The sequence below is a fragment of the Saprolegnia diclina genome (assembly GCF_000281045.1).
Source record: "Saprolegnia diclina VS20 unplaced genomic scaffold supercont1.31, whole genome shotgun sequence".
Taxonomy (NCBI): Eukaryota; Oomycota; class Saprolegniomycetes; order Saprolegniales; family Saprolegniaceae; genus Saprolegnia; species Saprolegnia diclina.
In genome coordinates this window covers 224023-237466 of record NW_008246098.1, presented here as the reverse complement: position 1 = coordinate 237466, position 13444 = coordinate 224023, and the positions used below count along the sequence as shown (strand labels likewise).

General features: G+C 56.9%; 3 protein-coding genes across 3 annotated transcripts; 2 read left to right on the top strand and 1 right to left on the bottom strand.

The window, feature by feature from the left end:
* SDRG_09682 (hypothetical protein) lies at positions 1-5267 on the bottom strand. The gene has a single exon (XM_008615631.1). It carries the CDS (start codon positions 5234-5236, stop codon positions 89-91), a length of 5148 nt encoding a protein of 1715 aa, XP_008613853.1. The 5' UTR covers positions 5237-5267; the 3' UTR covers positions 1-88.
* Positions 5268-5779: 512 nt separating this feature from the next.
* On the top strand, positions 5780-7590 carry SDRG_09681 (hypothetical protein). Its single transcript, XM_008615630.1, has one exon. It carries the CDS (start codon positions 5793-5795, stop codon positions 7359-7361), a length of 1569 nt encoding a protein of 522 aa, XP_008613852.1. The 5' UTR covers positions 5780-5792; the 3' UTR covers positions 7362-7590.
* A 2091-nt stretch (positions 7591-9681) lies between these two features.
* On the top strand, positions 9682-11484 carry SDRG_09680 (hypothetical protein; the record flags this gene model as incomplete). The annotated part of the gene is made up of 1 exon (XM_008615629.1): positions 9682-11484. One exon carries the CDS (start codon positions 9682-9684, stop codon positions 11401-11403), a length of 1722 nt encoding a protein of 573 aa, XP_008613851.1. The 3' UTR covers positions 11404-11484.
* Between the last annotated feature and the right edge of the window lie 1960 nt (positions 11485-13444).

Sequence of the window (13444 nt, the reverse complement as noted above, 5' to 3'; positions counted from 1 at the left end):
TGCAACGAGCACTGGTACATGCATTGATCCTTAGTTGTAGGTGGATGCTGCCTTCTCGATCCCCACAAAGGACGGTACGAGCAACATATCACGGGTGCAGCGGCAGTGCATGACGCAGGCGACCGTGTTCGGCCTGCGCAGTGGTCAGAGGTGTTGCGAAGATACGCCACGACTTGATGTCCAAGACGATGTGCTGTCCGCGGTACGTGGTGCAGAGCAGTCCGGCCATGATCGCCGACGTCTTGTCAATGTACTGGACGCCGTCAATGTGCCACCGCTGCAGACGCAGCATGTAGTAGCTCTGCGCGTTCAAGAGCGGTGTTGGCGTATAGAGTAATCGCGGTATGGGGGCATACCAGCGCATAAAGAGGTACGTGACACCCAAACAAGCCAGCACAAGGCCGATCGACGTGCCGACGCGGCGGAGACTTCCGACCGCGATACCGCCCGAGACGCAGTGAACACCGGCGTCCATATCGTCGTAGACACAACGTCGATGTACCGCGGCGGCGTAGAGCTGCGGCGACTGGAGAGTCCAGAGGAAAATCACGAGCCACGTGAGATTCGAGCTTTTGGACGCATAGAGCGACGTGTACTGCTGCGAGGCGCACGAGAAGAGGTCGTTGAGGACGTAGACGAACCACGTCACTTCGGACGTTGCCAATAACGTGTTGAACCACGCTAATGGCGGCGCTGTAAAGTACGTACCGACTCCGGCTTGCACAAGCGTAAGCGGGCTCGTGTTTAGGAGCCAAATTGCCGAGAGGCTGCGCAGAAACACAAACGGGCGGCCGAGCCAGACCATACCGACAATGCGGTTGACGCAGAGCAGGTTGAGGCCCTCCATGCGCCCGCCGTGGTAGGACGCCGAGATTACGAGGAGGCTGCTAATGCCGATGAGGACGATAGTTATGTACTGGACGCAGTATTGCGTGAGGAGTGCAAAGCTCAGCGGTACCGCGTTCGAGTCGGGCACCATTGCGAGCGGCAGCGAGAGACCCGAGAGCACCGTCATCTGGCCATGGTCCCCGGTCAACGAAATCGCTTCGCGATCGCCAAGTGCCCACTTGAAGAGGTAGCACCAGCCATAGTACATGTACGCGCGGTCATTTGGGTCCAAAAGGGCAAAGTGACGCAGCGACGTCACACCCGACGTGACAAGAAACTGCACGAGGCCGACTCCAGTGGCCAAGACATCGGCGACCACAGCGTCCGTCAGTGTCGCATTGTACGTGGTGACATAGGTCTTTAGAAAAAACAGCGTATTCGTATGGTCCCGAGAACACGTCGCTGGCAGCAGCATGTCCAATGCGCAAATACTGTCAATGTCTCTCGACGACGCCGTCATCGCAAGCAACGCCAGGAGCGGCATTAGCGGCGTGGGCTGAACCATGTCAGTGAACGACGCGTGGCACATGTTGGTGCCGCTAAAGGCCACAAAAAACCCGTTCTGAACACTCCACGGAGTGCTGTCGTCGCCACACAAGATGTTGCCGCCAACGAAGCTCGTGTTCGCGAGCGCCAACACCAAAGTCGGCACTGGCGCGTACCGCACAGGCACAGACAGCGCGCGAAATGCGTGCTGGGCGTCCAAGTTCGTGACCAAAAGTTGCGTGAGATAACTCACGACGCTCGAGACGTACGACAAGAGGCGGGGCGGCGGCGAGACGTACACCAAATCAATCGCGCCAAACGGTCCAATCGTGCTTGCAAGAAGGGAAAACCCCGCCGAGAGCGGCATTTGCAGCGTGGCATTTTGCACAAGCACCGAGGTCGTCGACACGTTCACGAACGCAAAGAGGGAGCTGCTTCGAAGCAAACTGGCGCCCCCGATACCAGACGTGTTGGTGGTAATGGCCCAGAGGTCGCTGGCCAGCGACCAATACATTTTGAACGATGTCTGTTGACTTGTGTGAACACTCCCCACTGATTGGCTGAGCTGGAGTGGGTATGTCATCCCGAGTGCACTCTGAATCCAAATGCTGTCGTCCATGCCCGGCGTCTTGTAGTTTTGCCACTGCAGCTGAAAGGTCGAGATCGCATGGGACTCCCAGAGGCGGACTTCGTCCTCAATGGAGAGGGTCGCGCTTGAGATGCTCTCGAGCCATTGTTGTCCGTCACGGGAGGTTTCCAAGTACTTTACAAAGCCAAGCTGCCACGAGTCGCCCCAGCAAGTGTCCCAAGTCGTCCAGTTGTTGAGGTTCCGCAGACCTATCTCGAGGTACACGGCGCCATTTGACGCCATGCTCCTTGCACAGCGCGCTTGACGGGACGCGGTGGCCGCCATCTCCCACGTCTGGCTCAAGTCGAGCCAGCAGTACTGCGTAAACATCCACGGAAGTTGACACGGATGCATGCGCCGCAGGTTTGCAACCGCTACATCCAAGGATGCATCCGAGTACAGCTGGCGACGGGCACTCGACTCGGCCCATAGAATGACTGTCGTCGACGTGTTGTAGAGCTGACTCATGTCGCCATGACCAGGACTGTCGAGTGCAAACGCGGGCTCTTGCGTTGTCAGCATGAGTTGCCGATTGAATACATTGGCCACGAACGCTTGTGCGCCGGAGCTGTTGAAGCCCGCCCAGCCATAGTCGTTGCTAAGGTTATTGGCGACGACCGAGTAGTAGAGCACATTGCTTGTCAACGTCGCCAGGACGTAGCAAAAGCCAAGAAAGAGGAAGGCCATTTGGAACCGGCTGCGGTCGCGCCACGACGTGACTGCAACCTCCAGTGACAGCACGTCATCATCAAAGGGGCCAACGACACACACCTCGGGCTCCGAACTCGGCCAGAGAGGAACGTGGTGCCATAGACTCAGGTGAAAGGTGGTCGACCCAAGAGGCAAGAGCCCCGCCATGATACGCGTGCCATGGTCGAGGCTCGTTACTGGACGACTTATTGCTGGCGGTAGAAAGGCCAGTACCGATGTATGCAAGAGGAGAGACGACTTTGTGTCAACGGCCAGACAGCGCTTGGACACGACGGCCGAGACACCCACCGTCAACAGCAACATGAGGCCTTGAACAGCGTACATAAAGCCGACCCGAGCCGTCGAGCCAATCGCGATACTTGCGGCGGCGCAGTAGACTTGCCAGTCCATATTGACGGTCGAACAGTTCATTTCAATGGCGACGGTCATCGAGACCGGGTACCATACATCGATGGCCGTGAGGACGACCCATGCGAGGACGGTGTTGAGATGTACGTAGTACGACGAGTGCAGTAGCGGACTCAGTATATCGTGGGCGACATAGGTCGTCCAGAGCGACTCGCTGGATAGCACCATTGACGTCAGGAGACTTCGCGGTGGCGCTTCCAATTGCTGCATCGGCCCCACGATGGACGCCACGATAGGCGACGTGGCCAAGCACACGCTGGCCGTCAAACTGCGGAGGAAGAGAACGCTGCGGTTGAGCCACACGGCTGACGCGATGCGCGCAAAGAGATAACCGTACGTGGTGCCGAGGCTGAGCATGGCGACAAGCGCGAGGACGACGGTGACGATCCACGATGCGGATATGAGGTACGTGCCGACGCTCGACTGCAACGGACTCGTCGGGTTGGTCAGCGGCGTGTACGCGTAGGAGGACACACGTAGCGTGGACGTGTCCCCCTCGAATGTCACAATCTCCCGAAGACCGATGGCCCAGTCGTACATGACCATCCACGCAAAGAGCTCGTAGCCTTCACCAAAGTGTGCAATGGTCTCGAGCTCCACCTCGGTGCGATTCGGACGCGTTAGGAACTGCGGTTTCGTCGTGTTGAGTGCCATGATAGTACGCACGAGCGACGGTGGTACGTCCCACGATGGCAGCGCCGACAGCAGTCGCGTCGTATTGGTCAGTAGCCTATTGCACCGACGTTCGTCGCTGGGCACTTGAGCGCAAATGGCGCCAAGACTGCTCTGATCCGACATGGTTTGTAGCCAGATGCGCAAGGCAAACACGAGCTTGATCGGGTGCGTTGTGACCGAGAACGGTAGTGCAGTACCACATGAATCGTCAAAGCCAAACGTGCGCTGCACAAAGTTGACGGGTACACCGTATTGGCACATCAAGCTGCCAATGAGGAAGAGGTAGCCAGGGTCCTGCCATTTCGAGGGCACCACCGACATGGTGAGAGGTACGATGGACGCATATGCACGCGCAATGGATGCGTTCCGTGAGCGCAGCGCCGTGACGACGAGGCCGTGGACGTGGTCGACGGCGGTGAGGAGCTCGCTTGGCACAGGCACCCACCGCATGTCAATGTTGGCGAGCGGCCCGACGCGGTCGTGGATCACTTGGTTGATACGGGTCAACGGCAGGCCGACAGCATATGCTTCTAATGCGCTGGCCGAGACGTTGCCGTACCAGTTGGCGCTGCCCAAGATGAGGCTTTCGTTGCTTCGGAGAGCACTCCAGTCGAGATGTAGACTCTGGTACAAGTTGGAGGACGTCCACGACGCACCTCGGTTCGTCGCGGCGATTGACGCGGCGTAAAAAGGAAAGTTGACACCGAGCGCATTCACAATCTGGATCTGGTTGGTGAGCCCGATCTGGACGCGGTTCCCGTACATGAGCTCAAACGCATCCAGTCCAGCGGTGCGCCACACGCGCGCTTCGTCGGCTGGCGGAAGCAGCGCATGTGAGAGGAGGGTATTTAGCCACGCGCCACCGCCGGCCTCGACAACGCCGTTGCCGAGGCGCAGGAAAAACAGGGCTTCGTTCGCGACAAGCCAACTTGGCAGATCAATGTTGCGCAAGACCGCCTCGAAATACGCGGCGCCGTTGGCAGTACGGGCAGCTTCGCACCGAAGAAGACGTTTGGGTGTGTGCGCAAAGCTATAGCGTCGTCCAAAGTCCATCCAGCAGTATGGCGCTAGCATCAAGAGCACGTTCTGGGCCTCGAGACGGCGCAAGCCGTCGATCCCTGCTTCGATGGACGTGAGCGTTTGGTAGACAATGAATCGCGGCGCCGTGGGGTTAATACCGCGCCGGTCGGCGACGTTGACGACGCCGACATGTGGCTGCAGTAAGTCGACGGCAAGGCTCGTCGCGTTGGTCGCCGCCGCGAGTGTAAACTCATAGTTGAGAATCGTCATGACCAGCGACAGCGTGTCGGCGGTGACCAAGCCGGGCCAGAAGAGACCGTTCTCCATGTATGGCGTAAAGAGAACGAGGGCATAAGCGCTCAATGCGACGGACGTGAACACGCAGGTCACGCTTGCGAAAAGGTGGCGGTGTTGCTGCATCGCGCCGCCTGTCTGCGGCGTTATGAAACCGCTGCGTGAGTTTGCACTTTCTAGGTATACGTGGCATTCTGGCGTGGCAGCATCGCTGTGCGAGAGCAACTCGAGGCGTTGGCTGTCCATAACGCTGTTGGCGTCGTTGGTGCGCACTCGTCAGCGTTCAATAAGAAAACCTTATTGTTAGGACTGCAGTATATGATCGCAGTGACGCGCGTAGTTGTTCATGCGTACGTTGGTACAACAGGCGACGCCAAGCTGGTCGACACTCTAGAAGACGCAAGCATCGGGCCACCAAGATGGCCTCCGCTACCAAGCACATTTGAGGAATGCTACAGTACAAGTGTACTACAACTGTCGGAATGGTATGACTTTTGCGTAAAACAAACTTGAATGCAGCGTTGTGCAGTCGGTCGAGCACACGGCACGACGACGATCCCGTCCTACTACGTCCTTCCCATGCACGATCGGCCGGCGCCAATCCTTTGATCGCTTGGTCGAGCCCCTTCGTGGCGGGAATCTTTTTTATCCGGATGTTGTATCCGGAATCAACGCTTGAACTATGCGTGCAACCGACGAGGCTGGCCCGTCGAAGGTCGCCAAGCGCCCGCCCGCGACGCTGTTTGCGCCCAATATTATCGAGGCGATTGCGCGCTGCATACTCTGCCCGCATGCACTGCTTTTGTACCTGCGCGCGCAGCCAGCGCGCGCGTTGTCGCCAGCGCTCTGCAGTCTCTTGGCGCTGGCGGCGACGACGCCGAGCATGCACCTCTGGCCTCGCCTCGTCCTCGCATCGACCAATGACGACGACACCTGCCATTACGTTGCGCTTATGGGCCTTGTTCCATCCACCGCGCTGCTCGAGCGCATCGCGCCAGGCTCTGTGCTTGGCCGCGCGATCGTCGCGCACGCAACCAAGCTCCATGTCGCCAACCTCGCGACGCTCGACCACATTGCCAACGCCGTCGACGCATACGCCGCACAGATCATCGGCATCGAGCTGAAATCGACGCGCGCGCTGCCGCGTACGACGACGCGCTCCGACTTGGGTGCGTGCTTGACCTCGTGCACGCACCTCCAGACGCTCACACTGCGCGTGCCGCTCGAGAGCCTTAGCCTCGTCGCATTGGCGCTCACAAGCAAGCACACGACACTGTGCTCTTTGCACCTTACGCTGTTTGAGCCGCGCGCAAAAAGGATACCTCCCAGCGCGGCCGAGAGCGACGAGGCGGTGAGCTTGGTTACGCCTTTGCATCAGATTCCGAGCGTGCACGTGGGTATCGACGGCCTCGCCGCGCTGCCTGCGCCGCTCCATACAGCGATGCGGGACCTTGCGTCCATCAACAGTGTGTATTTGGGGCGATCTATCGAGCCGACGACGACGGTCTTGGATGGGACGCCACTGCCCGTGCTATGGCGCAGTCTCATGCTCGACGCCATGGAGCTCGACGCAGTCCAAGGCACCAATGTCGCGGCGACGCTGGAAGACGCAGCGCTGTCACGCCTTGTGCTACGTGGCTTTTCCTCATTGCCAGTGCTGCTGCCGACACTGCCGACTCTTTTGCAGCTGCGGGCATTGAGGATCGAAGCCGTGGCCATCCCAGACGCACAGGATCTTGCTAGTGCGATGAGCCACCTCTCGCTGCTCTCAGAATTCGTCGTGCGGCAAGCCGAGCTGTCGGACGCGTCGCTGTCGACGCTGACGGGCGCGTTCCATCGAGACGAGGGCTGTGGCCGGTACCTCACACACCTCGATCTCAGCAGCAATGCGCTTTCGTCGCTTGCCGCCGTCGTGTCGGCCTTGCCCAAGCTGCCGACGCTGCGGTACTTGGACGTGCACGACAACCAGATTGGTGCAGCTCACATGGCATCGTTTCAAACGGCGTTGAGGGCGCACCCCACGCTGCATGTACTCGATATCTCAAGGAATGGTCTTGGCACTGACGGCGTCGTGACGCTGCTGCGAGGCGCCAAGCTACAACTGCACGTGAACGCCTCCGACAATGGCCTCGATCTCGACGCGTGTTATATCGCGTTGCACGAGCTCAAGAAACACCGCGATCGCATTTTGCTCGACGAGACGGCGCTATGGAATGTCCCAATACCGTTTGAATACAGTTGGACGCCGTAAGAGACCACTTGCGTCATTTTCACCCACGAGACTTATAGGTCCCAATCGCATAAGTCTCGGTGTCAGTCGAGTCACGTGAGACACCCAGAGGCACCTCTCTCTTCTTTCCTTTGTCAAGAAGCTATCCTACGGCGCTCGTAGCGTTGGGTCGTTGCTTCTTGCGACTTGGACTGCATTTCCACCTCAAGTGTGGCAGCAAAAGCAACACATATAACATGCTACGTTGTGGACACACTAGGAGCTAGAATCTAAAACGGGGGACGGGATCTGGTTTGCTCTCAAGTCCAAGCAGGTCTGGTACACGCCAGCCCGACCGCGATCCAAAGAGATGCCAAAAGCATCCGATCTAACAAGATTCAAATGATGAGGAAGAAAGTAGTATTTGAATCATGTGTGTATGAAAGGTGGTTTCATTTTGAAAAAGCGCAAGCGAGCTTGCAGATGGAAACCAGGTTCAAAGGACTATTGCCATCGGACAAAATGATTTCTTACTCCTCAGATCCAGGTCAAGCTCTTTTCATGTTTGCTCTGGCTATCCTCCACTTCGCCATCTCTATCGCTGTCCTAACGCTATTGTCGACGACTTATATGTCGCTGGCTTCCACGACAGTGACGCGATGCCGTCATACAACGCGTGACGTACAAGCTCACTACCCATGACACCCAGTGCTTTTCTCCTTGTGACAGCAGGCGACTACGATCCAGAGATCTGCAAAGTCGTCCAGTCCGTACGTCTGAAGCTGTACGTCCGTGTCCGTCCGTTTTATTTACGTACACGGACGGACATGGCGAGGCTCCTCTGGAAACCGGACGGACGTGGACGTACAAAAAAAGCTGGGATAAATATCGGACTGGACACGGACGTACACAGCAAATCAAGTGGACAGGAACTTTTGTCCGTACGTTTCGTCCGCAAATGTCCGAAGCAATTTCAGCGTCGAGGAGGACCAGGAGGAGCATGGGAGAGGACTGTGCGAGATTCCAACGACTGTCGAAGGGCTCCAATGACTGTCGAATGCCTCTCCAGTCATGACGTTGAAGACGAGACAGGTCTAAGTATAAAAACTCTTCAGTGAGCTCATTTTTCAATTCGACTGCGACCAACGACCATGATCCCGGGAGCCCGCCAAAGCACGATCCGCGACTTCGCGCCTCGAGTCGACCAGCTGGACGTCACGGACAACTGCGGACAGAACGGACCGTTCTGGACTGGACAAAATTCGGACGTACACGGACGGACAAAAAAAAAGAGAAAAAAAGCCGTACGTACATGGACGGACATTATTTCCCCTATATAAAGCGTACGTACATGGACGTACAAAAAAAAGCCCTATAATAAAACCCACGTACATGGACGGACCCAAAAATCCAGTGCAGATCTCTGCTACGATCCGTCGTCATATCTTCAAGTCGACCACGTCAGCGGGGGCCAACAGATGGAGCCAGCACATGTTGCAACAGAGCAGATTGGGACCGTTAGCTGTCAGCGTCAAAAGTTGAAGGGGCACGTTCTGTGCATGTACCACCGTACAAATCGCGCAGGTGTTTTGCGAGCTCGTCGGCTGTGGTGCTCGCAACCATCTCACGGTCCATTCCATCGACTTGAAACTAGGCTATACAACCTAATAATGAACTTTGCAGTCGGCCGTAACTACGGGTTGCATCGTCTGGTTCAAACAAACGAGCCGGGCGAGGTGGTGGCGTTGAAGGTGACGTTCTTGATGTTACCGTGCACATAATGTTCTGACCACGCAGCCGTGCCTCTGGCAGCGACAGGAAGGTACCCCAATGTACCGAAGATATCGACGCTCCACGTGTGATTTTCCTTCTGCCGTCACGTTCTGCAAGCCGTCGAGCAGCAGCTGTTGTCAGTGTCCACCGACTGCAAGTGTTGAAACTGCCACGACGGGTCTTTCGCTATAACTCGCTGCACAGTGATAACATATACAGCATAACATAGTTTGTCCTGTGCGGGGGCATCCAGGATCCAAGTAGTGGTGCGATACACCATAATACCATTCTTTCAAATAGCGACAGACTTGTCGAATCGCCGTAGAGAGATCACGCACTTTTTCGTATACTAGTACTCTTCATCGATTGGTTACATGCTTCTATGTCGACCAACGGGTGGGACAGTGACGCCGGGGTAGTGGGTGGCGACCGCTCACCCACAAAAGGATATCGTCCAAAGCAGATTTCTAGATTACTAGGTGTAGTCAGCTGCTTTCACGCCTGTGCTAGCGATCTGAGTTGCCATCAGCAGCGACCTCCTCTCGCATTCGACTGCGCCATCCCAGCTCATTTTCCAATTTGCTCCATCATGGCGCAACTAGCCGGAAAGCTCGACCTCGAGGAGCGCGTCTCGTACATCGCCTCGACCACGCCGCATGACGCCGAGAAGGACGGGTACGCCGACGCCAAGACGCCCGGTGAGCTGGAAGACGGCGCGCTTGTCGAGGGCGGCGCGCTGCACCTTTTTTCGCGCGAAGCGTTTGGTCTCTTTTCGCAGTACGGCGCGATTGGTATCATTTATGGCATGATTCCGTACCTCTCGTATGCGCTGTACACCAACTACCTCGGCATGGAAGGGTACCAGACCGCGTCGTACGGCGTGCTCGTCACCACGGGCTGGTCGTTCAAGGTCTTCTGGGGCATGCTCTCGGACTGCTTTCCCATCTTTGGCTACCGCCGCAAATCGTGGATGCTCATCGGGTGGACGATCACAATGATCTGCTTGGCCATCATGACGTTCTCGCCGTTCGGGGCGCCGTACTGCGACCGCCGCCTCGCGAACGACCTCTGCGACCTCCCCATCGAGAAAGTCAAGCCCGCCGACGTCGCTAAGTACTTTGACCTAGAGGCGCCCAACCGCGGCACGCTCTTCATCCTCCTCTCGATGTTTGTCTCGTTTGGCTACGTCATTGCGGCCTGCGCGTCTGACGCGATGGTCGTCGAGTACGCCCAACGCGAGCCGATCGCGATCCGTGGCCGCGTCCAAACCGCGATTTACACGGTCCGCACGCTCACGGGCATTCTCTCGCAGCTCGTGATTGCCTTCTTCCTGAACGGCAAGGAGTACGGCGGCACGTTCACGTTCTCGGTCGGTCCGAACGTTATTTTCGGCATCTGCCTCATCCCGTGTGTCTTTGTGGTCTTGACGACCATCTTTGTTGTCGTCGAGAAGAAGACGCCGCGCACACCGCTCGGTGAGTGGCTCAGCATGTTCTGGAACCTCCTCCAGCAACGCGTCATGTGGCAGATCTGCGCGTTCCGCTTCATTAGCAACTGCTTCTCGGGCATTGGCGCCACCCCCGGGAGCCCGATCCAGAGCGTCTGGGCCAAAGTCGAGCCGCTCAACGACTCGCTCTCGGGTGTCCTTGGGAGCCTTATCTTTGCCGGTATTCTCGCGGCCGTCGGCAAGTGGGGTCTCAACTGGAACTGGCGCTACACGATCGCGGCCGGCGCGATTGGCATCATTCTCATTGACGGCTTTGTGCTCTTCATCACGATCTGGGACGTCTTCCGCAACCAGTGGTTCTTTACGGGTGTCGCGCTCGCCGATAACGTTCCCGCCGGAGTCCGCTTTATCATCTCGACCTATTGCGCGGTTGAAATTGCCGACGTGGGCAACGAAGGCGCCACGTATGGCCTCGTCACGACCATCTCGAACCTCGCGGGCCCGTTCGCGTCAGTCATCTACAAGTACATTGACTCGTTCTTCAAGGTGTCGCTCAACGACATCAAGAAGGACACGACGGAAATTCGCTGGGAGGTGACCTACTGCTACTTGATCTCGTTTGGCTGCAAGATCGCGGCGCTCGGGTGGCTCTGGATGCTTCCGCCGCAGAAGGCGCAGATGCAAGAACTCAAGAAGCGCGGTGGCAAGAGCAAGCTCGCCGGTGCAATCCTCATCGTCGTTTTCTTTGGTGCGCTCTCGTTTGCGATGACGAGCAACATTATGGCCATTTTGCCGTCGACCAAGTGCTACCGCATCGCCGGTGGCAAGGGCACGGTCAACGGCTCGTGTATCGTCAAGAAGTAAAGTGGAAGCAGCAATGGCCGAGTCGCTGCATGGTGTCTAGTGGTGTCGTATCCTCAACACGAAGGGGTTTTGCATTCGATACTACTTCTTTTTTTCAAGCGCAGACCTTCAACACACTTGAACGACATACCAACCACCATACCTCGTGCGCAACGACGGCGGGCAGGCACAGGACAGAGTGGTTCATACGAGGCAGCTTGGTCCACCGTCGTAGGGTGTGACGTGAGCAGCTCTGATTCTCATTCCAGATGAAAGGTCGTAGGGTTGGGTGTTCATCGGTGGGTGTTGAAGTGGGTTAGCATGCGTATCCTGCACAATGAATGAGTTAATCAAAGAACATGCCATCTGCGGCAGAGAGCAAGCGAAATGGCGCCAGCCTTTGGTGCCGGACGTAGATAGGCGTATTTGGTACTAGTACACAGGGCGCTCAACGGTGGCATCCAAACGAGCAGCGCATCGCCAATACATGTGGCCAACTTTGCCTTTTAAGCGTCTATTACATGCGGCTCTTCGTTTAGTATGTAGTTCAAAGCGAGTCGTCGGTTCTCAAACCGTGGCGCCGGTGCCTTGTTGAGGATAAAGGCGAGTCGAAGGGACGTTGATGCGGCCTGCCTGTGCGCCTTGAGTCGCAAGTACTTGTCGCGCTGCCGATCCTGCTCCTTCTCTCGGTTGTCAGCGTACCGAGTGCGCATGCGCTCGAGAATCGCGCCGCGATGGCGGTAGTAGTAGGTGCGGTATCGTTCGCGCTGGGACGGCATGGGTGTCGGGACGCTTGCAAACAAAAACTCGCTTGTCACCTGTCTTCTTTTCGGCACGAGTCCTATGTACCCAAACAGTCACAAACCCTGCAACAGGTGGCACGGTCGGCCGAAGACGTCATCACACTATTTTCCGAGAGAGGCACGGCCAGGTCGGACTCGCGCCGTTCCTTGTACAAAGTATGACGCGCCGGCGGATGGCGCCGACACATTTGAAACCGCAAACCGTTTCATGTCCACAGTGCTATACCGGACAGCGCGCGTGGCCAACGAGGCCAAAAAGACAACTTGTACGATCATGAAACGTCAGGGAGATCGTTCGATTTATCGGTGTGCTATTGTTTATCGTTCTGAAACGCCGAAAGCCGCGAGTACTGCACGGTTGGACCGACGTGTCTGTAGAAGGAATCAGATATTAACCCAAATGGTACAATTTTAACGGCGGTCGGTCATATGACGCTACAATGGAAGCCATCGGCGCCATGTTCACTCGTGTCTATCACTGTCGGCCAACCGCCAAGCGCACAAGGGGGAACACGTTCCAAAATCTGTGTCTGACACCGGTGTACTACGGTGGTCATTCACAGAATGCGATGCGTGGCGTCGATGCGGTGCCCCGTCACGGCACGGTCAACGCTACACGTGCACCGTGCTTTGACTTCGACATCCAATCAGCACCAGCCCGTCAGTTCGTTGGCGTGATGCGGTGCAAAGTTGACAGCGGCATCCCTTTGTGTTGAGGGGCTTGTTGTGTCTTGTTTGGTCAAGCCATGCCAGGTGGATGCAAGCGTGGAGAGTTCCGACTCCAGGAAGCGAGTAGCCTAGAGTATGTGTGGTGTGAATAAGAAGGTGCCATGTACGGATGAGGACCGGTAGCGACCCTATACGGTCGTGACCCATCAAAGAGCCTCGTGGCCTCATCCGGCACAGCCTATCGTTCTGTCCCCAATGTTGGCCTCCATAGTCTCAGTTCACAATCTACTTTCGTGGCATAACACAATACAACTTCCTGCTTCCTGGATGGCTCTCCCCTCGCTGCGTTGTTTGCGTTGCACAGCGGAAGCCACCACAAGCTCCAACGTAGATGGCCCGGCGATTGATTGCGGGGTCTTTTTCTTCTTGAGACTTTTTGGTCGTCTCTTGAGCGCTGTTTTGGGGACATACAACGCCGAGTATCAACGCCGAGTATCAACGAGCGAAGTAATCGTCGTCTGCATTTTCTCACCAAGGCGTCCTGCTAACGCGGTATCAAGAGGCGGTTCTTGTCGTCATCGCGTATTTTT